This window comes from Anomaloglossus baeobatrachus, chromosome 5 (genome assembly GCF_048569485.1).
Source record: "Anomaloglossus baeobatrachus isolate aAnoBae1 chromosome 5, aAnoBae1.hap1, whole genome shotgun sequence".
In the NCBI taxonomy this organism is placed as follows: Eukaryota; Metazoa; Chordata; class Amphibia; order Anura; family Aromobatidae; genus Anomaloglossus; species Anomaloglossus baeobatrachus.
In genome coordinates this window covers 585,853,357-585,878,678 of record NC_134357.1, presented here as the reverse complement: position 1 = coordinate 585,878,678, position 25,322 = coordinate 585,853,357, and the positions used below count along the sequence as shown (strand labels likewise).

At 43.6% G+C, this 25,322-nt stretch overlaps 2 protein-coding genes across 2 annotated transcripts in view; both read right to left on the bottom strand.

Moving 5' to 3' along the window:
* LOC142313148 (oocyte zinc finger protein XlCOF7.1-like) overlaps positions 1 to 11,890 on the bottom strand; it is a 37,431-nt gene extending 25,541 nt beyond the window's left edge. Inside the window, exons 1-2 of the mRNA XM_075352137.1 lie at positions 11,864 to 11,890; positions 11,291 to 11,350 (exon numbers count right to left, since the gene is read on the bottom strand). Of these exons, the coding sequence (XP_075208252.1) occupies positions 11,291 to 11,350; positions 11,864 to 11,890 (87 nt within the window). The remainder of the gene's footprint in view (positions 1 to 11,290; positions 11,351 to 11,863) is intronic.
* LOC142313147 (uncharacterized) lies at positions 11,702 to 23,801 on the bottom strand. Its single transcript, XM_075352135.1, has 4 exons — positions 23,711 to 23,801; positions 15,299 to 15,396; positions 15,011 to 15,101; positions 11,702 to 13,395 (listed from the first exon to the last, which is right to left on the bottom strand). The coding sequence occupies exons 1-4, from the start codon at positions 23,799 to 23,801 to the stop codon at positions 12,428 to 12,430; spliced, it is 1,248 nt and encodes a 415-aa protein (XP_075208250.1). The 3' UTR covers positions 11,702 to 12,427.
* Between the last annotated feature and the right edge of the window lie 1,521 nt (positions 23,802 to 25,322).

The following is a 25,322-nucleotide window of genomic DNA, read 5'->3' as shown; positions in this document are numbered from 1 at the left end:
TTACAACCTTTTCAATCCCCATGACTTGAACACCGTTCAGACTGCCTTTGTGAACATCGCTGAAATGTTTTGCACCACACTTGTAAGAACCATTCACATTTAACCAGCTTGTTCTGTCTTTATTAACCCCCTCTCCAACATACAAGCTGGGTGATAGTAAATTGGCCAATGTGGGTGCCCTTTTAGCGATGCAGCTTATACCTTTATTGATAACTGGTTTAAGTTTAGAATCTTCATTCAATATGGGCAAATATTTCCTTATTATTTCAGCTATTTTATTGAATTGAGAGCTATAATTAGTTGTAAAAACGATACCATCCTTTTTATGGTTATCACTTTTTTTGTTAGATTTTATTATTATTTTTATTTTCATTTTTATATTTATTCATGTTATTATTAATTTTGTCCACATTGAATAAAAGTTTTTCTCTATCCATTTCTTTCACAATAGTTTTAGCTCTATTCAAGGACCAGTCAGGATAGCCTCTATGTGACAAGCGTTCACACACCATTTTTTCTTGATTAATATAATCCTCCATTTCTGTACAATTACGTTTTATACGAATAAGTTCACCTGTGGGAATATTCTTTATGGTATGTGGAGTATGACATGAAGAGGCTTTAAGAATAGAGTTAGTGGCAGTACTTTTTCTAAAGGGCAGAATATTAACCCTGTCATTTTTTTTTTTTTCCAAAACGTTTTTTATTGATTTTTCAAATTTGTAAAAACATAACAAGTATCATTGCAAAAGAAGAACATTCGTCTGACAAAATGTGACATAGAGGTGGGTGATACCCCAATTTGGAGTTCCATGTTGCTGTTCGATTTAAGATAGTATACAGTAACATTAAACCAAAACAGAGGTAATTAAATATAATATATAATATAACATATGCAATACAATTCGTTAAATCTCTGTGTCGTCCCTGAATGATTTCAATTTTGCTAGCGTGTCTTGGTATTCCCAACCGTCTCGTCTCCCCCTCCCGCCAGAGCCCCCTCCTAGGTGATTCTCAGTTTACCCAGGCTGTCCTGGATATCGCTCAGGATATACCACTCCGAGTGAACAAAAGGTGCCATCAGGTTAATTATTTCTCCCTGTGTGAATTGGCTTTCAATAAAATGTCTCCATCTCACAAAAAACTTGGCTGTCAACCCATCTTTATCCCTCTCCGCTTCTAGTTTTTCCCACTTCAGAAGGTTGTGTAGTTCGCCCACAACCTCCTTTATGGATGGGCCCTCCCTTTGAATCCAGTGTTTTAAGATGCAACGCTTAGCTATCATGGCTATGTCATGCGTTATTGCGTATTTCCTCTTTTCCTGCGTGCTCGGTCCTCCTCCTACTCCTCCCTCAAAGGAGTGGAAAATCCACACCATTAAGTCTAGTTTGCTGAAAATTCCCCATGTTGACTGGGCAAATAGTCTGACTTGGTTCCAGAACCTAGCGATTGTCTCACATTCCCATAGCCCATGCAGCATATCCGTTTTTTCTTTTTGACACTTAGGACACCACCTATCCCTACCTGGTATGTTGAAACCTATAATGGCCCTATGTAGAATTCTGAATTGAGTGTCTCTCCATCTCTCATTGGTAATATGTTTCCGCACTTGTACCCATCCTCTCAGTATATCATCCACCACTTCTTCCCTTCCCAATTGTTTCCCCCACGCTTTTAAAGTCCGACTATCCTCCCGTGAGATAAGCACCCCCCTTAGCGATCGATAAATTTTAGAGACATTTATACTTGTTACATCACATTCCAGTAACTCATCAATCGAACTTCTGTTCAGCTCTCTTCCAACCACACCCAGGTCTCCTATTATTCCATGTTTCAATTGTTCATACTGGATGACATGTGAGCTATTAAGGTTGTACTTATCCAACACTTCCCGACCTGTCATCCACCTCCTGTCCTCCACATTCATAACATCTATCATTCTCCTGACTCCCCTCTCTTTCCATCTAGTAAATAGCTTGTTTTCTCGTCCCAGGGGAAAATTTGGGAATGCCCAGGGGTTCAAGTACTTGGACACTTTCCATGAGAGCCCCAGTTTTTTCCTTACCGACTTCCATGTTAGCATGGTGTCTCGGAATATAATTGAGTTCCTTATGTGCCCTTCAACCCTGGATAGTGGGGAGTGCAGAATGGACGTCAGATCCCACGGTGACGCATATTTAGTTTCCATCGCATGATCTGAGTGCCTACTCGTTCCTCTCACCCAATCAATTACATGCCTCATGATACATACAAGATTATACCCTTGGACATCTGGAAAGTTTAGACCTCCCTCCTCTGCTGACTTCATCAGCGTACGCAGCTTTATTCTGGGTTTCCTTCCCCTCCACAGAAATTCTGTATACGCAGAGTTGAGCTTATTCACATCCTTTAGTTTTAGCAATAGCGGGATTGTCTGGAACTGATACAGCAGCCTAGGAAAGCTCATCATTTTTATCAGGTGACATCTTGCCAGTAATGGAAGTGGCAGACCTTTCCATCCCTTTAATTGAACTATAATTTTCCTGATTAGCGGTCCATAATTCAAGTTATAGATTGTTTCCACCGATCTTCCTATATGCACTCCCAGGTATTTAATTGAAGATTGTGCTATAGGAATTCCACATAGACAGCCATCCCTTATTTGTCCCCCCATTGTCCCATGATGCCCCTTTAGGAACATGATCTCGCATTTTTTTTTGTTCAGTTTGAAACCGGAGAATGAGCCAAATTTTTCAATCAAGGCAAGAGTCTGTGGCAAATCCGCACCGGGGTCCCCCATATAAAGTATGATGTCATCAGCAAAAAGCGCTGTCTTTACTTCTGAACCCCTTATCTTGATTCCTTTAAAGCTATTTTGTCCCTGTAGTATTCTTGACAACGGCTCGATTGCCAGGTTGAATAAAAGAGGAGATAATGGGCAGCCCTGTCTTGTTCCCTTCATCAAAGGGAACACGTCTGATAGAAAGCCCGGAGTGTGTACCCTAGCTCCCGAGTTGGCATAAAGGTTTCTAATGTAAAGTCTCATCTTGCCTACAATCCCTATGGCCTCCATTACCCTGTCTAACCACCCCCAATTTACATTATCAAACGCTTTTTCTGCGTCAAGTGTAACTAGGGCAGGTCTAGCCCCTCCCTCAGTGAGACCCAGTCTAACCGCGTCTACCACTAGAATTGTCTTTCGGATATTGGTAACGGCATTTCTCCCCTTAATAAACCCCACCTGGTGATTCGTAATGATCCTAGGTAAGATCTCGGCCAGTCTATTAGCCATGATCTTGGACATAATTTTTAAATCCTGATTTATGAGCGATATAGGTCTATAACTAGAGGGATCATCCAGGTCCTTGGTTCCCTTGGAGAGTAATTTAATATATGCTATGTTGGAATTTTTGGGTATTTCCGCCCCTCCCAGGAAAGCATTAAAGACTGAGGTTAGATCCGGCGAGATCAGATCCTTCAGAGCCTTATAGAATTCACTATTGAAACCGTCAGGTCCCGGTGCCTTGTTGGTGTTAAGCTCCCCAATTGTTCTCGTCACCTCCTCTACTGTGATATCTGCGTTTAAGGCACTCAAATCTTCCTCCGTCAAGCTAGGCATTTGGGCTTGTCTTAGCCACTCTGCCTCATCAGTCATGTCGTTATTCCCTGACCCATATAGTTTTCTATAGTAATCTCCCAACAGTTTATTAATGTCCTTAGGATCCGTAGTCACCTCTCCCCCCTTTGTTTTCAGTTTAGAGATCACTGTCATCTTTCTGCTGCCCCTTGCCAGATTGGCCAACATCCTTCCCGCCTTGTTGCCAAACCTATGTAAGTCAACCTCCTTGTGCGACCAGAATAGTTGTTCCTTTTTTTTGGCCCATTCGTCAAATCCCTCTTTTGCCTCCAGCCATCTGCCTTTTGTCATGGGAGATCTATTTGTCACATAATTTGTATATGCTACCCGTACTGCTTCACTATGGAAATTATAATTCTCATTGGTTTTCCGTTTGATCATGGCTGCGTACCCCACCAGACGGCCCCTTAGGACCGCTTTTGCCGTTTCCCAAAATATCACTGGGGACTCTCTATGTTCCTTATTGTCCTCTGCGAATTCTCCCCACCACTCCTGTAGCACCTTATGGAAATTATCTTGCCTGAGAAGGAACGATGGGAATCTCCATATGATATCTGTACCTCTCCTGAATTTCTCTCTAATGCCCAATCTCACCGGACTATGATCAGAGATCACCATATTCTCTATCACACAATCTTGCGTTCCACTCAGTAAGTCTTGCGAGATCCAGAACTGATCAATACGTGACCAGCTATCATGAGGGTGAGAGAAGTGTGTATACTCTCTGTCATGTGGGTGAGTTAGTCTCCAGATGTCTTTCAGTCCTACGTCTTCTAATGTTACATCCCTATTGTCTAAACTCCTGCCCACATTAGCTGTCCCCTCCTCGCCCCTCCTCCTATCTTCAGCTGAGTCTGGGACGGTGTTAAAATCGCCTCCCACTATAATGTTAGCCTCCCCATCTGCTAATATGGTGGCCTTTATGTCATCATGAAATGTGATTTGTTGTGAATTTGGGCCATAGACATTATAAATACTGAGTTTACCCGCTGGACTAACGATTGTTAAGTGCTGCCACCTTCCATGGTCGTCTGCCTCATGTGCCACTACCTCATGACTGAATTGTTTATTTATTAGGATCATAGTGCCCGCTTTTCTACCTTGTGCCGCTGCCCCGTAAACGGTGCCCACCCAATGTTTCTTCATGCGGAAAAAGTCCTCCCCCCCCAAGTGGGTTTCCTGTAATAAGGCAATGTCTGTCTTTAGTCTTTTCAGATGTCTCAATATCATTGCTCGTTTGTTAGGTGATCTCAGCCCTTTAACATTCCACGTAGTTATCTGTATCATGTTTACCTGTGTATTCTGCTTTTACTACTCCCTCCCCTATGGGCCCCTGCATCAAGGAAGACGAGATGTTCGACACTAGAATCACAGTTGGTACCACAAAATCGACACTCCCTTTCCCCACCTTGCAAATATAACAAATACAACAAAAAGCATGTAACTGTAAAACATATTTTCCCTTCCGAGAAATCCACGGCGCTTCCCGCCACGTTGGTGAACTCCCCTATTCCTAGCCAAAATATGTAGCTCCCTAATCACCCCCCAAAAAATATATGTTCTATCCCCGGACTAACTTGAATAAGCCTTTGAAAATTATGCAAAAATTAGCACAGTATGTCAAAACCTCAGCAAGATTCTCCAGTCCTACTTATCTCTGACTCCAGGTAGCCATCAGTCCGCCCAGAACAGGCCCACTTCATTTGAATTTGGATGATGTTCCTGGACAAAGGAGAAAAAGAAAAAAAGACCAAGGGGAGAGAAGATGGAGAAAGAAAGAAGAAGAACAAAAAAAAAAAAAAAAAAGAGAGGGGGGGGGAAGAGGACCCAGACTTTGGGATGTTTTCCTCTCTTTTCTCCCTTCCCCCTCCTCCTCTCACCTCCCCAACCCTCTCTCCGTAATGCATCCTCCTCAACGCCTCTCCCTGTTTGGGAAGAGAAAAAAAAAAAAAAAAAACAGGCAAAAAAAGGAAAAACAATGAGCGAGTTCCAGTTCAGGTATCATGGTTTCTCTCCAAGGGTTGGTTCCTGTGTTCCAGGCGAGAATTATGCTGTCGACCCGGGCTTGGCCTCCTTTCCTCCCTGGTCTCGACTTGCTTTTGTCCCCCAAGACGTCCCACATCTCTTCCTGAGCTTGTGGGGGATCCTCTTCTATTATTCCCTTCTCCACTAGCTCCTTTTTCTTGCCTTTCTGACCTAGTCTTGTTGAGCTCTGCCATGAGAATGTTTTCTGCTTCTTTGTAGTCCTTGTAGTATACAAACGAGCCATTGGGGTTTCTAACTTTCAGTGTAGCAGGGTATAATAGCTGGCACTTTACTTTTTTGTTGTACAGAAATGAGCAAATTTTGGTAAATTCTTTTCTCCTTCTGGATACTTCCGCTGAATAATCCCCAAAAATTAGTAGTCTGTTGCCTTGATATTGTAGTGGACGCTTTCGTTCTCTAAAGGCCCTCAATATTTCCTCCTTATGCTTATAATCAAGGTACTTGACAATCACCTGCCTGGCTCTTATCGGGGTATTCTTGTTTGAGTTTTGGCCCTCTCCCTTATTCGCCTCCTGGTGTCTCAGTGGACCCACTCTGTGGGCTCTTTCAACTCTGAATTTCACCTTTATGCCCAGGGCCTGCGGTAGCTCCAACTCGCATATATTATCCAACTGTCCAATTGACACAGACTCTGGCAACCCGACTATACGTAGGTTGTTTCGTCTCGATCTGTTTTCCAAATCGTCCGCTTTATCCTTCAAGTATTCATTAGATTTTGCTAGAGCTGCTATTTGTGCTTGCATAGCCAGTATTGTCTCCTCGGAGTCAGATATTCTCTGCTCTGATTCTGCCAGTCTAGAGGCATGGGCATTTATCTGTTTTTGCATATTAGCTAATGATGTTTGTATGGCTGCCTCAATAGCCACTTTAACCTCTTTTGACAAGTGTGATGTCACTTCTTCAGCCAGTTTTTTATAGTCCACATTAAGCTTTTGTGTGTACTTGTCTTGGCCTGCAGGTGGTGCTGTTTTCTTAGTTCTCTTTGTCTGGACTGGGCCACCACCTCCATCCCCCAATAACTTGCAGGCTTGTGATGTTTGTGTAGTAGGCTGCTTTTTGTTTCCTTTGGAAGGGGTACTATGAATTCTTGCATTTGACTTCCTGTGAGTCTGAGTGGGATTAATCTCCCTGTGCTGTTTGTCAGTTTCATCCTCCAACACTGCTGTGTCTCTGAGCTGCCCTGCTTTGTCTGCATCCTCTCTCCCCTCTGCCTCCATATCCCCTTCATCCTCCCATTGCGATCCACTGTCATCAGTCCCCTGCATCCACCTCTCTCCTGCTGTGTCCTCCTGTGACTCCTCGCTCATATCTTCCTTATCTCCTGTCTCCTCGCTCATATCTCCCTTATCTCTCCCCTTCCAGCTCTGTGTTTGCTTTTCTGTGTCTCTCACCATGCGTTCAGGCTCCTCCCCCATCAGGCTCGGCGCCATTATCTTATCTTCTCCCCTGTCCATATCAAAGCTTCTCCAGGCTGCCTCACCGCTCCCAGCACTTCTCAGGAGGTACCGTTCCATAGCTGTCTGCTTTAGGTAACCTCCTGTGCTGCTCTCTGTTTGGTGGCTCGTCCGGGGGGTCTGTTTTTAGTCGGTTTCTGTGAGGGGTGGCAGGAGCTTCTCCTCTAAGCTTCCACCTCAGCCAGGACAGGAACCGGAAGTCAACCCTGTCATTTTTAATAGTTAATGATATATCCAAAAAAATGTATGACTGTAGGGTGAGAATAATGGGTAAATCTGAGATTGAAATCATTTTTACTAATATAATCAATAAAATTAGCTATCTCAAGATCTGAACCCATCCAGATGACCAACAGATCATCCAGATACCTTCCATACCATAACAGATTCTTGCAATAGGGATTACTCTCATTATAAAGCATGTCCTCCTCCCATCTAGCCATCACCAAGTTTGCCAATGAAGGTGAAAAGCGAGCACCTATGAATATCGATGGCTGAGTTGTGATGTTGTCTCACTCTACCCATCTATCCCTCACCATGTTGCCTTGCGATGCCTATCAGATCATCTGAATAGATATAGTTTGTATGATGAAAATTTAAAAAAATTTCTTGTTTCAGCTGTTGAATTTTGCTGAAATATAACTATTTTTATTTTAATGGTAGACATTTCTTACAAAGACAAGGAGTGAGCATGGGTGCTCGCTTTTCACCTTCATTGGCAAACTTGGTGATGGCTAGATGGGAGGAGGACATGCTATATAATGAGAGTAATCCCTATTGCAAGAATCTGTTATGGTATGGAAGGTATCTGGATGATCTGTTGGTCATCTGGATGGGTTCAGATCTTGAGATACCTAATTTTATAGATTATATTAGTAAAAATGATTTCAATCTCAGATTTACCCATTATTCTTACCCTACAGTCATAAATTTTTTGGATATATCATTAACTATTAAAAATGACAGGGTTAATATTCTGCCCTTTAGAAAAAGTACTGCCACTAACTCTATTCTTAAAGCCTCTTCATGTCATACTCCACTTACCATAAAGAATATTCCCACAGGTGAACTTATTCGTATAAAACGTAATTGTACAGAAATGGAGGATTATATTAATCAAGAAAAAATGGTGTGTGAACGCTTGTCACATAGAGGCTATCCTGACTGGTCCTTGAATAGAGCTAAAACTATTGTGAAAGAAATGGATAGAGAAAAACTTTTATTCAATGTGGACAAAATTAATAATAACATGAATAAATATAAAAATGAAAATAAAAATAATAATAAAATCTATAACAAAAAAAGTGATAACCATAAAAAGGATGGTATCGTTTTTACAACTAATTATAGCTCTCAATTCAATAAAATAGCTGAAATAATAAGGAAATATTTGCCCATATTGAATGAAGATTCTAAACTTAAACCAGTTATCAATAAAGGTATAAGCTGCATCGCTAAAAGGGCACCCACATTGGCCAATTTACTATCACCCAGCTTGTATGTTGGAGAGGGGGTTAATAAAGACAGAACAACCTGGTTAAATGTGAATGGTTCTTACAAGTGTGGTGCAAACCGCTGTAAGACGTGTCAATATGTGAAAATAGATAAAAATTTCAAGTCTAGCCATAATAATAAAGAATATCAAATTAAAAGTTACATTAATTGTAACAGAATATGTAATCTATCTTATAACCTGTACCTTATGCGATGTTCAGTATATAGGGTGTACATCGGGCCCATTAAAAGTCAGGATACGGAGACATCTGCTGGATGCTGGAAATCCCTCTGCATTATCGGCATCTGCTGTCTCTAAACACTTCAGCGATGTTCACAAAGGCAGTCTGAACGGTGTTCAAGTCATGGGGATTGAAAAGGTTGTAAAACCGCTGCGGGGTGGAGATCACAGGAGGAAACTTCTCAATCGAGAAACCTTCTGGATTTTCACCCTGGAAAGCAGATATCCCCATGGACTTAATAGCAGACAAGATCTGATTTTGCATTACTAAATGCTCCTAAAGGAATGATAGGATTTAACCCTGTACTATTTGATATCTTCGATATTAATAACTGTTATTACAAGTCCCCTTATAGGATATTATTTGTCTAATAAAATTAACAGGATATAACTTTTATCAGTAATGGGTTTGGTTATTAAAATTAATGTTATAAATAACCCTTTTACTAGTTAAATTTCTGCTATAATAATAAAATGGGAATAATAATGGGATTTGATTATTACCGGTAAGAAAGAAAGTAAATAAAACCTTCCATACCAATGAAATGAATAATAATAAATGCATTTATGTAGAAGTTTGTAATTGTATATTGATCACTTTCGAACTGTTTCAGTTCACTATTGTCTGTGTAGAAATGAAAAACTATGTTTATGATGATGTATGTATTAGTGGCAAACTGTCTAGCTTGATTCCATAATGATTTTTATACTTTATCAACTATGTCTATGTAACAATATATTATCATGAGTTTTTTATCTCTCTATATATGTTTTTAAACACATTTGTATGCTACTTACTAATTGCGGACCTTTCAGGTGAGTAATTAGTAGTGGGTGGACTGCCTTCTTTAAGAAGGATCTGTTCAGTCATGGTTCAGACCATGATTAAGACAACTTGTTGAAACGCGTCGCTCTGAACTGGGGCTAGAATTTACTTTTGCATGTCCCTGGATTTTTTATTCATTCTAATATTCCAATAAAGAAAGAAAAAAACTTTTTTATTCAATACAAGTCTGCGCTGGATTTATACATCTTTATTGCTATTGCCTGGTATTCCTGACCATCCGTGCTCTGGATTTACACTGTGGGACTGCAATATTGGTGAGCTGAATAATCTATTCTGTTTCTAATATTATGTTGCTTTTAGAAAGTATAAGGGTTACAGCCAGATGGACCACACATGCTCAAAGGATCAAACATGGCAGCAGGATCATTACGAAAAGAAACAGGAGCCTAAAAAGTAGGTGCCATGTGATATGATGGTCAAACAGGGGCTGCTGCTGGTTTGGTGTTTGTAGGCGGAGCCTAAAAATTATTGTTGTTTTGTGCAGCAATACTCTGCAGGTTATATCAGAGAAAACACAGATTATTCATCAGCTGTGGCATGCCCACTTCTCCCACCACAGTGATCTGCTGCCCTATAGATGGCAGCCCTTGTTCTTCAATCTCCTCATCCCTTTCCACATCTACTATAGAAGTGAATGTCATCAGGAATATCCAGATGCTCCTCTTTATATACTTTGATGACAGAGTTTGATAAATGGCTGGCTCCACAGAACCTGGAGCTAGGGAAGGCCATGCGCGATTAGGATGCAAACCTAGTGGTGGCACTACGTCTGGTTGACATCACATATGCACTGCATGGATCAACCTGGTTGTATAGCAATTTCTATAGCCGTATTATGTCCTGGATGCGTTGCTGTACAAGGCACAGTCGCTATGTGCTCACTTTTTCAAATTAAAATGCCGGCCTACAGACCTGTGTGTTGCATGGACCGTGCCTCCCTGCTCTTTTAAAGCCTTATGGGGAGGCAGGCAATTGATGGTATTGTACCGCTGGGTCCCTGGAAGAATTTTTAATGTCTAGACTCCAAAATGAGTGTGAAACTTGCCTTGTGGGTAGTGCCAGGCTTCTGTGACCAAGAGGCATACACCGGTCACTGTAGCATGCTTTCCTTTTTCTAATTCTAATGCTGGACCACAGATCTGTGTATTGCATGGACCGTCTTTCCCTGCTCTTTTAACACCCTATAGTGAGGGAGCAATTGATGCTACTGTACCGCTGTGTCCCGGGGTTATTAATGTCGAAACTGTAACATTGGTCTCCAAGTGGTGTCTTGTTTGTACAGGCAGGGGTATGAGAGCACCAGCCCTACACCTGTCTCTCATCCACCTCTATATTTCTTCAGTCAATAGCCTAGGAATCTAATAGCTAGGTCAAAACAGTGGTGCTGCACTGTAAAACATATTTTTGCTGCTTTGGAAGTTTTCTACCCCCCTAAAGGTCTTTTCTGTGCCTTACGTTTGGCCTCCCATTTAAACCAATGGGGTTCGGAAAGATTTGAAGCTCGGTTTGATAAAGATTCAGCGATCTTACCCCTTGTTCTGTTCAGTGAATCGGACCGTGGGGGGTTCACTCATCTCTAGCTTTCACCCTACTTTAGGGAACTTTTTCTTACTTTCATAGGCTTTATTGAATTCAACCAGATACAATTCTGACTGACAAATGGACACAAGAAAACTGTAAGATCTCATAAAACCTACCAGTAGATGGTGTTAGTCAAAAGCACAACTTAAATAGTCCAAAATAACAAGACTTCATTGGTTATGGTTCTTAGAGGAAAGCAAGAGAAAACTAAAAACACAAAAAAACAAAGACTGGTCGTAAAGGAGTTGAAGTACAAACCAACGAATTCCGCAAAGAATTGAGAGATTGGAAATATCAAAAATATTAATTGAAAAGTACCCTATAAAGAGCTAGAACACCAAATCAGAAAACTTTATTAGATGATAATAATTACAAAGCAATTGAAAGAAAATTAAACCAATTATGGTGAGGTAAAAAGGACACAAAACATAAAACAAATAATAAATCATCCTTCTAGAACAAAATGAAAATTGTAAATCACTGTATGAGCTTTAGGTGGGATTTATTTCCGAAAAGCCTTAAACAATAGGGACATTTTTGTCACCAAATTTTTTTGTAGAAAACTATAACCTCCGTCGGCTCACATCTGGTAATTCCAATCTGTTGTCCATACTACAAATCCACAGAAAGTCTGCAGTGAGTGTCAGTAAAGACTAAACTATTATAATGTCCCTTTGTTGTCAATCATTTCATTCCAAGGTGTTAAAAATGCTCTCCAAACATTTATTTAAATAAAAAGATCGGATATTTGGCTGTAAGAACATAGATGTGAGATTGGCCAGAAAAAAAGAAAGGAGGCACAACCCATTTAAGATGTGATTATTATGGATACACCACTTATATCTCAGGTTTTTTTTGTCTAAGTGATTTGTGGATAAATCATTTCTCACATTCTCCACATGAGTGTTTTATACTGTGAGATCCTTGATGTGCAATTAGATCTGAGTTGTGGATGAAACACTTTCCACATGCGCTACATAAATAAAATAGCGTCTTCCCTCTGTGACTTCTCTGATGTTTATTAAGATCTGATTTTTCAGAATAAGATTTCCCACATTCAGAACATGAAACTAGCTTCTCCCCTGATGTGTAGCTACCTGTGAATTATTGGTAAAATATTTTCCACATTATGAATACAAAAATGGCTTCTACCCTGTGTGACTTCTTTGATGTACAACTAAATTTCCCTTCCGCTTAAAAGATTTTCCACATTGTGAACATGAAAATATGTTCTTTCCTGTGTGAGTTCTCTGATGTCTTAAAAGAAGTGATTTCTGGCTAAAACATTTTGAACATTCGGAACATGAATACGGCTTCTCCCCTGTGTGAATTCTTTGGTGTTCAACAAGATTTGATTTCCATTTAAAAGACTTTCCACATTCTGAGCATGAATATGGCCTCTCTCCTGTGTGACTTTTCTGATGTGTAACCAAAGCAGATTTCTGGCAAAAAAATTTCCCACATTCAGAACATGAAAATGGCTTCTCTCCTGTGTGGACTCTCTGATGTGTAGCAACATGTGATTTCTGGGTAAAACATTTCCCACATTGTGAACATGAATATGGCTTCTCCCCTATGTGACTTCTTTGATGTGCCAATAAAACTGCCTTCTGTTTAAAAGATTTACCACATTCTGAACATGAAAATGGTTTCTCTCCTGTGTGAAGTCTGTGATGTCTAAAAAGAACTGATTTCTGGCTAAAACATTTTCCACATACTGAACATGAAAATGGCTTCTCCCCTGTGTGAGTTCTTTGATGCGCAACAAAATTTGATTTCCACTTAAAACATTTCCCACATTCTGAACATGAATGTGGCTTCCCCGCTTTGTGAATTTGCTGATGCGTCACAAGATCAGATTTACTGCTGAAGCTTTTACCACATTCTGAACATGAATATGGCATGATTCCTGTATGAATGTTTTGATTTTCCATCACAAACTGCGATGAAGATGCCACTAACTGAAAATGTCCGTATGATTGATCCTTGCTGTGAGAGGCTGAGTTTTCATAAGGGATAACGACGGACTCTTCACATGTGTCATGTGTGATTCCATGATCACTTTCTTTAAAATCTGAAGATAATTGATATCCTTCTTGGCTCCAGACACAGCCATCTGCTAAGGATAAACACAATTTTATTAATATATTTCTCAGTAGAAAATCATAAAGTCACCTGTAGATCAGTGTGATTACGTGGCATGTGTCTGTTTTACACATTGTAAGACTGGCTTAGCACTATTTTGTTTATTTTACAACCTATTTCTAGACTTAACTATATATTCCACAGAATAAAACACCAAATGCTAAAGTGTAAAAGTAACTAATTGCAAATGACACAATGAACATGAGAGCACTCAGGAATCTGAAATGCAACTTGCAGGAGTGTCCTGTACAAGCCATGGGTGCCTGCACCTTGTTTCTTGTCAAATCACCAAGTCACATAAAAAGTGTACCATATTGTCACAAGGAGATTGTTGGAAGACATCGCCAACTGTCATGGCGGTGTCAGGTTCAGTGGAAACTCTGCCAGCTAATTTCTCTGATGTCTGTGATTAGCACATGGAGACACTGGTGTCAACCCACAGACTTAGGCAGGCTAGCAAGGGTTAGGCGGGCTTTACACGTTGCGACATCGCTTGCAATTGCTAGCGATGTCCAGCGCGATAGCACCCACTCCTGTCGCACATGCGATATGTGGTGATTGCGGCCGTAGCAAACATTATCGCTACGGCAGCGTCACACGCACATATCTGCTCTGCGACGTCGCTGTGACTGCCGAACAATCCCTCCTTCAAGGGGGAGGTGCGTTCGGCGTCACCACAACGTCACTAATCGTCCGGCCAATAGAAGCGGAGGGGCGGAAATGAACGGGACGTAATATCCCGCCCACCTTCTCCCTTCCGCATTGCCGTCGGGACGCAGGTAAGGAGATGTTTCTCACTCCTGCGGGTTTACACACAGCGATGTGTGGAGCTGCAAGAACGACAAACAACATCGTACCTGCGGTCGAACCGACATTATGGAAATGAACAACGTTACACAGATCAGCGATATTGTACGCTTCTGTGCTCGTTCATCGTCGCACCTAGGATTTACACGTTGCGATGTCGCTACCGGCGCTGGATGTGCGTCACTAACGACGTGACCCCGACGATATATCGGGAGCGATGTCGCAACGTGTAAAGCCCCCCTTAGTCTCTGCTGGGCTGCTTGTTAGTCTCCTTGATCACATGCTGTGGGGAGCCGGTTAAGTTCACTCCCTCCTATACATGCTGGCTGGACTAGTCCATTAATGCAAGTTATAGTTTACCTATACTGAACTAATGAGGTGTTGTGATCCTGATCACATGACCCTGTGCTACCATGACAACCATCACGTGATCACATCACGTGACTTCCGGTATTGGCCGGTGAGTAAATGTTTACCGCCGATGCCATTATAATGGCGCTGTCACATATTGACAGCACAATTTAAGGGGTTAAACAGCACGGGCAGATAACGATTCTACTCGTGCCTGGCAGGCACACATCTCAGCTGTAAAAATCAGCTGAGAGGTGCGCCAATAGCTGCAAGCTGCAGGCAGCAGCCCGCGGGCAGTAACACTATGACCGCTAGGATGTAAGATTACTGCCCGCGGTCGTTAAGGGGTTGATATAGAATTTTTTTTGTGAAATAAAAGTTTGATATATAGTCATCTTCATTCTACTATACGGTGATATACTACTCACCTGGGCGGTCATAGATCGGAATCTCCGCTTTACTCTGCTCTTCATCCCTCACATATGTCTCTGTAGTATTAATATGGGGCAGATCTTCCCCCTGAAACAAATATTGTAAAAGTCACAGATAGATGGAGAAGTCCCATCTATGATCAGCTCTAATCCTGCCATCTCCACCGCTCTCATTACACAAGTATAACACATATAATACTGGAGGATAAAACAAGACTGAGCACAAGACCTTCACAGCCGCCTACACATCATAGGGAGATTTCATGGCTCCTTCTCTCCATCTACCTTATGATCCTGAGGAACATCGGGGTCTTCTTGTTTACAGTCCTGTGGGAGAAGAGGACGGGGACATCTCTCTGGTGTTGTCCTCTTACTGGATAGAACTGGAGGAGACACATACAGGGACTGAATTCATTCCTTACATACAGATAATTATAGGCCGTGTGTATTTAGTCCTGTCTATTACCTGGTGATGTGAGGGGCTGGGGAACCACCATCATGACGTCCGTGTACAGATCTTTGTGTCCTTCTAAATACTCCCACTCCTCCATGGAGAAATAGACGGTGACGTCCTGACACCTTATAGGAACCTGACACATACAATGATACCGTCACCCCCGATCCCTTCATAGCGTTACTGTATAATGTCCCAGCATTCCCACCAGTGTCACCTCTCCAGTCAGCAGCTCAATCATCTTGTAGGTGAGTTCTAGGATCTTCTGGTCATTGATGTCCTCATGTATCGGGGGGTGAGGTGGAGGCCCCGTGATTGGGCTCAGGGGTCTTCCCCATCCCTCAGACACAGAGGCCTGACAGCGCTCACTAGAGGTCTTCTTCACTACTGTGTAATCCTGGTTATGGAGAGACACAGTAATAAATCTCACTCCAGACATTTCCAGAGTCCTCACCTCTCCAGTTCTGTCCATCTGTTATTCCCATAGATAAGAATGATGTAATGTGACGTCATCAGAATCTCTCACCTCTCCAGTAAGCCGGAAGAGGATCTCTAGGGTGAGGTGGAATATCCTCTCCGCCATCTTGTCCCTGTCCATATCCATCCTTGAAGGGTCAATCAGGAGAATTCTCTTATATAATCTCCACTGAGAGGATCCGATATTGTAGGGCCCTGAATGGAAAGGAGATAAGCTGATGTAAAACTACTGTAGATTATAATTGAGGTAAGATATAATTTGTGTATATTATACTTGGCTCTGTCTAGTTCAGTACGTCATGCCTCCCATAAAGCAAAATAAAATAGCTAGCTAGCTAGCTAGAGTAATTTGCACAACACAACCTAATTGCCACTGATCATGGCCCTTGCATGACATAATGTCAAAGGCTGTCATATTGAATCTGGCCCCAGTGATATTGTTAGGCTATGCTCAACGACCATATACTGTACATTGAATGAATATATTATTCTATAGGGCAGTGCCGATCAGTGTGCAGTGGAACCTCGGTTTACGAGTAACCCAGTTTGCGAGTATTTCGCTATATGAGCAAAGCTTGCTGTAAATTTGTAACTCAGTTTACGAGCAAGCTTTGCCGTACGAGCAAATACTCACCGCACACACTTCCGGTTCCGTACTTTAACCGCGCTCTGACTCGCTCTTGCAGTCGGCACAAACACACACAAACATGCATGCACACACACATAGTATGCTCACCTTACCTTCCGTTCCATCACCAGCCTCATGGTTTGCCGGTACAGGATGTGTATCGGGTAACCATCGCGACGATGGAGGAACTTCCGCTGTCAGCCGCTACTCAAAGGCAGCACGCTGGCCAATCAGAGTCAAGCGACTCCTGCCTTTAACGTTAGCGCTCTGGCAGTGGAAGCTCCGACATCGGTTGCAATGGCTACACAATACACATCCTGCACCGGCGAACTACAAGAACCATGAGGCTGGCGATGGAACGGAAGGTAAGGTGAGCATAATGTGTGTGTGTGCGTGCGTGTTTGTGCATGTGTGGAATGGCACAATAGGGGACCAGGATGGGACATTGAACAAGTTGTGGAACGAATTGTCTGAGCTTGCATTATTTCCTATAGGAAATCTTTCTTTGCTAGACGAGTAACTTGGTTTACAAGCACACTCCCAGAACGGGTTGTTCTCGTAAACCAAGTTTCCACTGTATATCGGATCACAAGCACCAATTCAACTCAATACAGTCAGGGCCAGAAATATTTGGACAGTGACACAAGTTTTGTTATTTTAGCTGTTTACAAAAACATGTTCAGAAATACAATTATATATATAATATGGGCTGAAAGTGCACACTCCCAGCTGCAATATGAGAGTTTTCACATCCAAATCGGAGAAAGGGTTTAGGAATCATAGCTCTGTAATGCATAGCCTCCTCTTTTTCAAGGGACCAATAGTAATTGGACAAGGGACTCTAAGGGCTGCAATTAACTCTGAAGGCGTCTCCCTCGTTAACCTGTAATCAATGAAGTAGTTAAAAGGTCTGGGGTTGATTACAGGTCTGTGGTTTTGCATTTGGAAGCTGTTGCTGTGACCAGACAACATGCGGTCTAAGGAACTCTCAATTGAGGTGAAGCAGAACACCCTGAGGCTGAAAAAAAAAGAAAAAATCCATCAGAGAGATAGCAGACATGCTTGGAGTAGCAAAATCAACAGTCTGGTACATTCTGAGAAAAAAGGAATTGACTGGTGAGCTTGGGAACTCAAAAAGGCCTGGGCGTCCACGGATGACAACAGTGGTGGATGATCGCCGCATACTTTCTTTGGTGAAGAAGAACCCATTCACAACATCAACTGAAGTCCAGAACACTCTCAGTGAAGTAGGTGTATCTGTCTCTAAGTCAACAGTAAAGAGAAGACTCCATGAAAGTAAATACAAAGGGTTCACATCTAGATGCAAACCATTCATCAATTCCAAAAATAGACAGGCCAGAGTTACATTTGCTGAAAAACACCTCATGAAGCCAGCTCAGTTCTGGAAAAGTATTCTATGGACAGATGAGACAAAGATCAACCTGTACCAGAATGATGGGAAGAAAAAAGTTTGGAGAAGAAAGGGAACGGCACATGATCCAAGGCACACCACATCCTCTGTAAAATATGGTGGAGGCAACGTGATGGCATGGGCATGCATGGCTTTCAATGGCACTGGGTCACTTGTGTTTATTGATGTCTGCTGTTATGTCAAGAGTAGCCGGATGAATTCTGAGGTGTACAGGGATATACTTTCAGCCCAGATTCAGCCAAATGCCGCAAAGTTGATCGGACGGCGCTTCATAGTACAGATGGACAATGACCCCAAGCATACAGCCAAAGCTACCCAGGAGTTCATGAGTGCAAAAAAGTGGAACATTCTGCAATGGCCAAGTCAATCACCAGATCTTAACCCAATTGAGCATGCATTTCACTTGCTCAAATCCAGACTTAAGACGGAAAGACCCACAAACAAGCAAGACCTGAAGGCTGCGGCTGTAAAGGCCTGGAAAAGCATTAAAGGGGTGGTTAACCCATTTTTTTTATTTTCTGTCTAAGTTCTACTTACAATTCTAGGTATTTTCTCCATTGGCTTGTATTACCATTTCTGGCACTGAGCGGCGCTATGCTGCACGCTCAGTGCCTGTCACATGACCCCCTGGAGCTGTGGCCGCCGGCATCCTCTGACGTCCCGGCATTTCCGGGCTCTCAAACAAGACGGGTACGTCACAGGATGCCGGTGCCACTCAGATTGAGTGACAGGGCTGTGGGCGGTGACTACCGCACGTCACAGCTCAGCATCGAGGGGAGGATCCGGAGGACGTCAGTGTGGAGCCGGCTAAGCGTCCTGCAGATGGTGAGGCATGGGGCGCCAGTGTGCAGTTCCGGTGGGGGGGTCTTCAGCTGAATCCCCCCCTGCACGTAAGTATGTGATCACACTGTCCACCCGCCCGCTCTGCTGCGATGTCAGGAGAGCGGCCGGTGTCGGGCAATGTGATCGTGTGCTCCTCCCAGCAGCAAGACACTGACAGGCATGTCACCGCTGTGCTCTGCCACCTGTCCTGCTGCATGGGACCAACTGTCTGCACTCTGTCACCTGCACCACAAGTCACAGAGTGGAGACAGTTGGTGACAGAGCACCTCTGCCCCCCCCTCTTCTTTCCCCACTCTCTTCTCCCCCCCCCTCTCTCTCTCTCTTCTCCCCCCTCTCTCTCTCTCTCTTCTCCCCCCTCTCTCTCTCTCTTCTCCCCCCCTCTCTCTCTCTCTTCTCCCCCCCTCTCTCTCTCTCTTCTCCCCCCCTCTCTCTCTTCTCCCCCCCCTCTCTCTCTTCTCCCCCCCTCTCTCTCTTCTCCCCCCCCTCTCTCTCTTCTCCCCCCCTCTCTCTCTTCTCCCCCCTCTCTCTCTTCTCCCCCCCCTCTCTCTTCTCCCCCCTCTCTCTCTTCTCCCCCCTCTCTCTCTTCTCCCCCCTCTCTCTCTTCTCCCCCCCTCTCTCTCTTCTTCTCTCTTCTCCCCCCCCTCTCTCTCTTCTTCTCTCTTCTCCCCCCTCTCTCTCTCTCTTCTTCTCTCTTCTCCCCCCTCTCTCTCTTCTCCCCCCCTCTCTCTTCTCCCCCCCCTCTCTCTCTTCTCCCCCCTCTCTCTCTTCTCCCCCCCTCTCTCTCTTCTTCTCTCTTCTCCCCCCCTCTCTCTTCTCCCCCCCTCTCTCTCTCTCTCTTCTCCCCCCTCTCTCTTCTCCCTCTTCTCCCCCTCTCTCTTCTCTCTTCTCCCCCCCTCTCTCTCTTCTCCCCCCCCTCTCTCTCTCTTCTCTCCCCCCTCTCTCTCTCTTCTCTCCCCCCCTCTCTTCTCCCCCCCGCTTGCTCTCTTCTCCCTCCCCCGCTCGCTCTCTTTTCCTCGCTCTCTCCTGGCATGGTCAGTACAGAAATCTCTCCATCGTGGAGGGGTGAGAGGGAGTAATAAACATGGAGTCCCTACTGTGTCTGTGTATTTATTTCTAATAAAGTATTTTTCTCTGTGTGATGTCTTTTTTTTTTTTTTTTAAACCCTTTGTTGGAGATTCTTAATGGCCAGGTTAAACTTGGCCTGACATTAAGAATCTCGGGCTTTATACCAGCTGGTAAAACATAGCTGGTATTAACCCCTTATTACCCAGCGTGCCACCTGCCACCAGGGCCACTGGAAGAGTTGGATACAGCGCCTGAAGATGGCGCTTCTATGAAAGCGCCATTTTCTGGGGCAGCTGTGGACTGCAATTCGCAGTGGGGGGCCCAGAAAGTTTGGGCACCCTGCACTGTGGATTCCAATACCCAGCTGCCTAGTTGTACCTGGCTGGACTCAAAAATTTGGTGAAGCCCACATCATTTTTTTTATTTTTTTTTTAATTATTTCATGAAATTCATGAAAAAAAAGGGCTTCTCTATATTTTTGGTTCCCAGCCGGGTACAACTAGGCAGCTGGGGGTTTGGGGCAGCCCGTAGCTGCCTGCTGTACCTGGCTAGCATACAAAAATATGGCGAAGCCCACGTCATTTTCTTAAAAACATTTTCAGGGAAAAACCTTTATATAAAAAAAAAAAATGCTTCCCTGCATTTCTATTGCCAGTGAAAGTAACACCAAGCAGCGGGGGCTAGCAGCCAGTAGCTGCTTTGGTTACCCTTAGCAATAGAAAATGCAGCGGGAGCCCACAAACAATGTGATTTTTTTTGTTTTTTTATTTTTAATGAATTTTTTTTTTTTAAAAATCGGCATGGGCTTCGCCCATCGAGCACCAGAGCATTTTACTGCTCAATTCATCCCAAGTAATCAGATGACTCCAGTGTCGGCCGATTACTTGTTCTGTGTCCCCCTGCATCCATCGCAGCGTGTACGGGCTGTGAGGTCAGCGGAGTGGAGACAGTGACATGCTCTGCTCTGACACATAGTGTGCTGCATGTCACTATCTTTCTCCACTCTGGCACTTGTTGTGCAGGTGACCGGATGCTACATGTCACTAACTGTCTCCACTATGGGACTTGTTGTGCAGGTGAGAGTGTATACAGTTGGTACTATGCAGCAGAAATCACAGAGTGGGGCAGTTAGTGACATGTATCATCCGGTCACCTGCACAACAAGTCCCAGAGTGGATACAGTGACATGCAGCACACTATGTGTCAGAGCAGAACATGTCACCAACTTGCTCTGCTCTGTCACCTGCGGTGCTGCATGTCATGTTTTTGCCGCGATTTGGTGCCTTTTTTGCTGCGTTTTTGCTCACTGCGTTTTTAATCAGTGCACAATGCCATTAAAGATTGTTGATGAAAAAAAAAAAAAAAAGGTCTGATGTCATTTCCTTATTCAAAATGTTCATTGTATGCAGGAGAGCAGACAGCAGCTGCAGAACTACAAGGCTCAGAATCCTCCATTAACTAGTGTATGCAGGAGAGCAGACAGCAGCTGCAGAACTACAAGGCTCAGCATCCTCCATTCACTAGTGTATGCAGGAGAGCAGACAGCAGCTGCAGAACTACAAGGCTCAGCATCCTCCATCCAGGACTGTATGCAGTTTTTTACCCAAAAAGAAAAAAAAAATGACATGGGCTTCGCCATATTTTTGTATGCTAGCCGGGTACAGCAGGCAGGTACGGGCTGCCCCCAACTCCCAGCTGCCTATTTGTACCCGGCTGGGAACCAAAAATATAGAGAAGCCCTTTTTTTTTTTTAATTATTTCATGAATTTCATGAAATAATTTTAAAAAAAAAAATGACGTGAGCTTCGCCTAATTTTAGTGTCCAGCCGGGTACAACTAGGCAGCTGGGGATTGGAATCCACAGTGAAGGGTGCCCAAGCTTTCTGGGCACCCCCACTGCGAATTGCAGTCCGCAGCCACCCCAGAAAATGGCGCTTTCATAGAAGCGCCATCTTCTGGAGCTGTATCCAACTCTTTCAGCTGCCCTGATGCCGGGTGGCTAGCTGGGTAATAATGGAGTTAGGGCTAGCTGTATATTATCAGCTAGCCCTAAGCCCGAAATTCATGGTGTCACGCCAATATTAGACATGGCCACCATGAATTTCTAGTAATGATAAAAAAAAAAACACAACACACAGAAAAATATTTTTATTAGAAATAAAACACAACACAATTAGTGACTCCATCTTTATTGAAATAAACCCCCCTCCGCAGTAATCCTGGGTTAGGGTCCCGCGCCGTCCAATCCGGATCCAATATCATCTGATCGGTTTGCTACAAGGCAAAGCGATCAGATGATGTGTCAGGTTAAACTACGTGAATCACATGACACATCAGCTGATTGTATAAAAGCCGATTATACAATCAGCTGATGCATCAGTAGAAAAAAAAAAAAAAAAATAAATACTCACGTCTGTGCTGATTACCGGTAGCTCCTGAAGCGGAGTCTGATCCTGGCCCATCACTGCAGGAGCTGCCGGTAATCAGCTGATGAAGTCCCCTGACGACAGGATCAGCTGATAGCCGGCCGGGCGCGAAAAAGCCACACCACGAGAATCGATCAGCTGATGCGTCAGGTGACTGCATCAGGTGATCCACCGCCAGGTCCTGCAAGCTTCGTACGTGCCCCGGGGAGACTGCACACAGCCGAAGCGGTGGTACCGAGACAGGGGCTGGAAGCGGGCATGGCACCGGGACCCTGCAGACACGTGAGTATGACATACACACACACATACACACTCACACACACACTGTATATACACACACACTGTATATACGCGCACACATACACATACACTGTATATACGTGCACACACACTTTCTTCCCCTGGCTGTGTAGAGCTGCTGCTGTCTCTGTATGATTGATCTCAGTGCATCCACAGGGAAGAGGCAGGGAGGAGGGTTTGGGTGGGAGCAGAGTGGGTGTATTAGACACAATGGGTGTGTTAGATAAGCCAGACACCGCCCTAGAGCCACAAAGAATTCTGGGACTTGTAGGAACTGAGCACAGGAAGTCAGAGGAGAGATTAACCCCATCAGAGCTGGAGCCAGCAATGACCGTGTGCTGCTAGTGCACAATAAAAGGTAATTTTGCTGAAAAAACATAATAGATGTGTTGAGGGTCACATATTAGCAAGATTTATCAGAAAAAAAAAAAATCAGTTTTGGTAACTGGACAACTTCTTTAAGAAGGAGGAAACCCAGCGTTTGGTGATGTCCATGGGTTCCAGACTTAAGGCAGTGATTGCCTCCAAAGGATTCGCAACAAAATATTGAAAATAAAAATATTTTGTTTGGGTTTGGTTTATTTGTCCAATTACTTTTGACCTCCTAAAATGTGGAGTGTTTGTAAAGAAATGTGACAATTCCTACAATTTCTATCAGATATTTTTGTTCAAACCTTCAAATTAAACGTTACAATCTGCACTTGAATTCTGTTGTAGAGGTTTCATTTCAAATCCAATGTGGTGGCATGCAGAGCCCAACTCGCCAAAATTGTGTCACTGTCCAAAGATTTCTGGACCTAACTGTAGGTATGTGTAAAACATCTTATGTTATCCAAGTGCAGTCCGATTTATGTGGACACAGACAATGAAGAAAATGGAGAATTAAGTTATTCGACTTCTCCGCATCTGTGTTAAGATTCTCGCATGTAAGAATCGGATCACAGTAAACTGACACTGTGCTCAAACTCGGAAAAGAGAATCATGGCTCATGTGAGCGAGCTTTGAGGAGATGTTGACCTTGTACTGGACACTGTTATACAGACCAACCCACCCTCTCATCATTTATCTGACCGGGCTTCCACGTAGTCATTCCCGGAGGTGTGAAGACCTTGGCACCTCCATGATGGAGTATGTTCTTGTCATTTTCATAAAGATAACACATTTTCCCGTATTGATTTATGTTTTGGATCTGCAGATTTAATTTCTTTGGAGAATAGATCTTACCTCCAAGCATAATAACAAAAACTTACTCCTCAAATTGGTCCTACACTTTGGCTCAGTTCAGAGCCATTCACCTTGGAGACTTGGCGAATTCATAGAACAAAGGTTGAAACACTCTCAATCTTTCATTTCAATACATTGATACCAGGTGGATTAAAACAATGAGATTGAACTACCGTAATTGCATTTATGGATGGATAATACTCACCTCGTAATGGCACTTCTTGGATCAGTGGGGGTTAAGGATGATTGCTCATTATGGACCTTTATGAACCACATCAGTCTATGCTGTGATCCCTGATAAAGGTCATTGTTTTTCTCCAAAACACGGATGAATTATGACCATCAAAGCACTTCATAGACTGTGATGTCACAACCGAGACAATGAATCTCACACCACTGGCCAGGGCGAAGTAACTCAAAACTTCCTTATCCATTGGATTCTTCTCCTTGCACAAATTTTGAAGTTCAAACCTCCTCTTGCTCAAATTTTACCATTCAAAGAAGAATCATTTTTGCATCTAAGAAGATCGTGGCACATCCCACCTACAGTATATAACTGATCCCTTGTATGGTAGGAACATCTCTATTAGACGGTAGCTTCTTTCATTCAATACACTTTAATCTGTTTAAGGCCTAAAACACACTTCCGCAAAAAAAACGTCCGTGTGACACGGTCCGTTTTTCGGGTCCGTGTTCCGTTTTTTTGGGGCGTTTATCCGGTACGTATGGCATCCGTGTTATGGCGTATGCGAGCTTTGTGTACGTGTAAAATGCCCGTGTATGTGTACGTGGAATGTCCGTGTGGAATGTCCGTTTGTGTGTTGCACAATGTCGTTGATACATGTCGGATGACAGTAGACAGAGTTGCGCGATGAGAATGAACTCGGGTGAACTTCACCCGACTTCATTGTCATGCCGCGGCTCTGTCTGTGTGCCGCGTACTGATTAGCGGTCACCTGTGAAGGATTCACCAGTGACCGCTAATCCCCCGAGTGACTGAAGTGAGCAGCCCTCTCTCATACTTACCGCTCCCCGATCACCAGCGCGGCGAGGAACAGCTGTGCAGAGAATAAGCGGCAACAATTACTTTGAATATGCCGGCCGCTCATTAATCAATCTCGTATTCCCTGCTTTCCCCACCCACAGACGCCTGTGATTGGTTGCAGTCAGACACGCCCCCCACGCTGAGTGACAGCTGTCTCACTGCACCCAATCACAGCAGCCGGTGGGCGTATCTATACTGTGCAGTAAAATAAATAAATAAATAATTAAATAAACCGGCGTGCGGTCACCCCCAATTTTAATACCAGCCAGATAAAGCCATACTGCTGAAGGCTGGTATTCTCAGGATGGGGAGCCCCACGTTATGGGGAGCCCCCCAGCCTAACAATATCAGTCAGCAGCCGCCCAGAATTGCCGCATACATTAGATGCGACAGTTCTGGGACTGTACCCGGCTC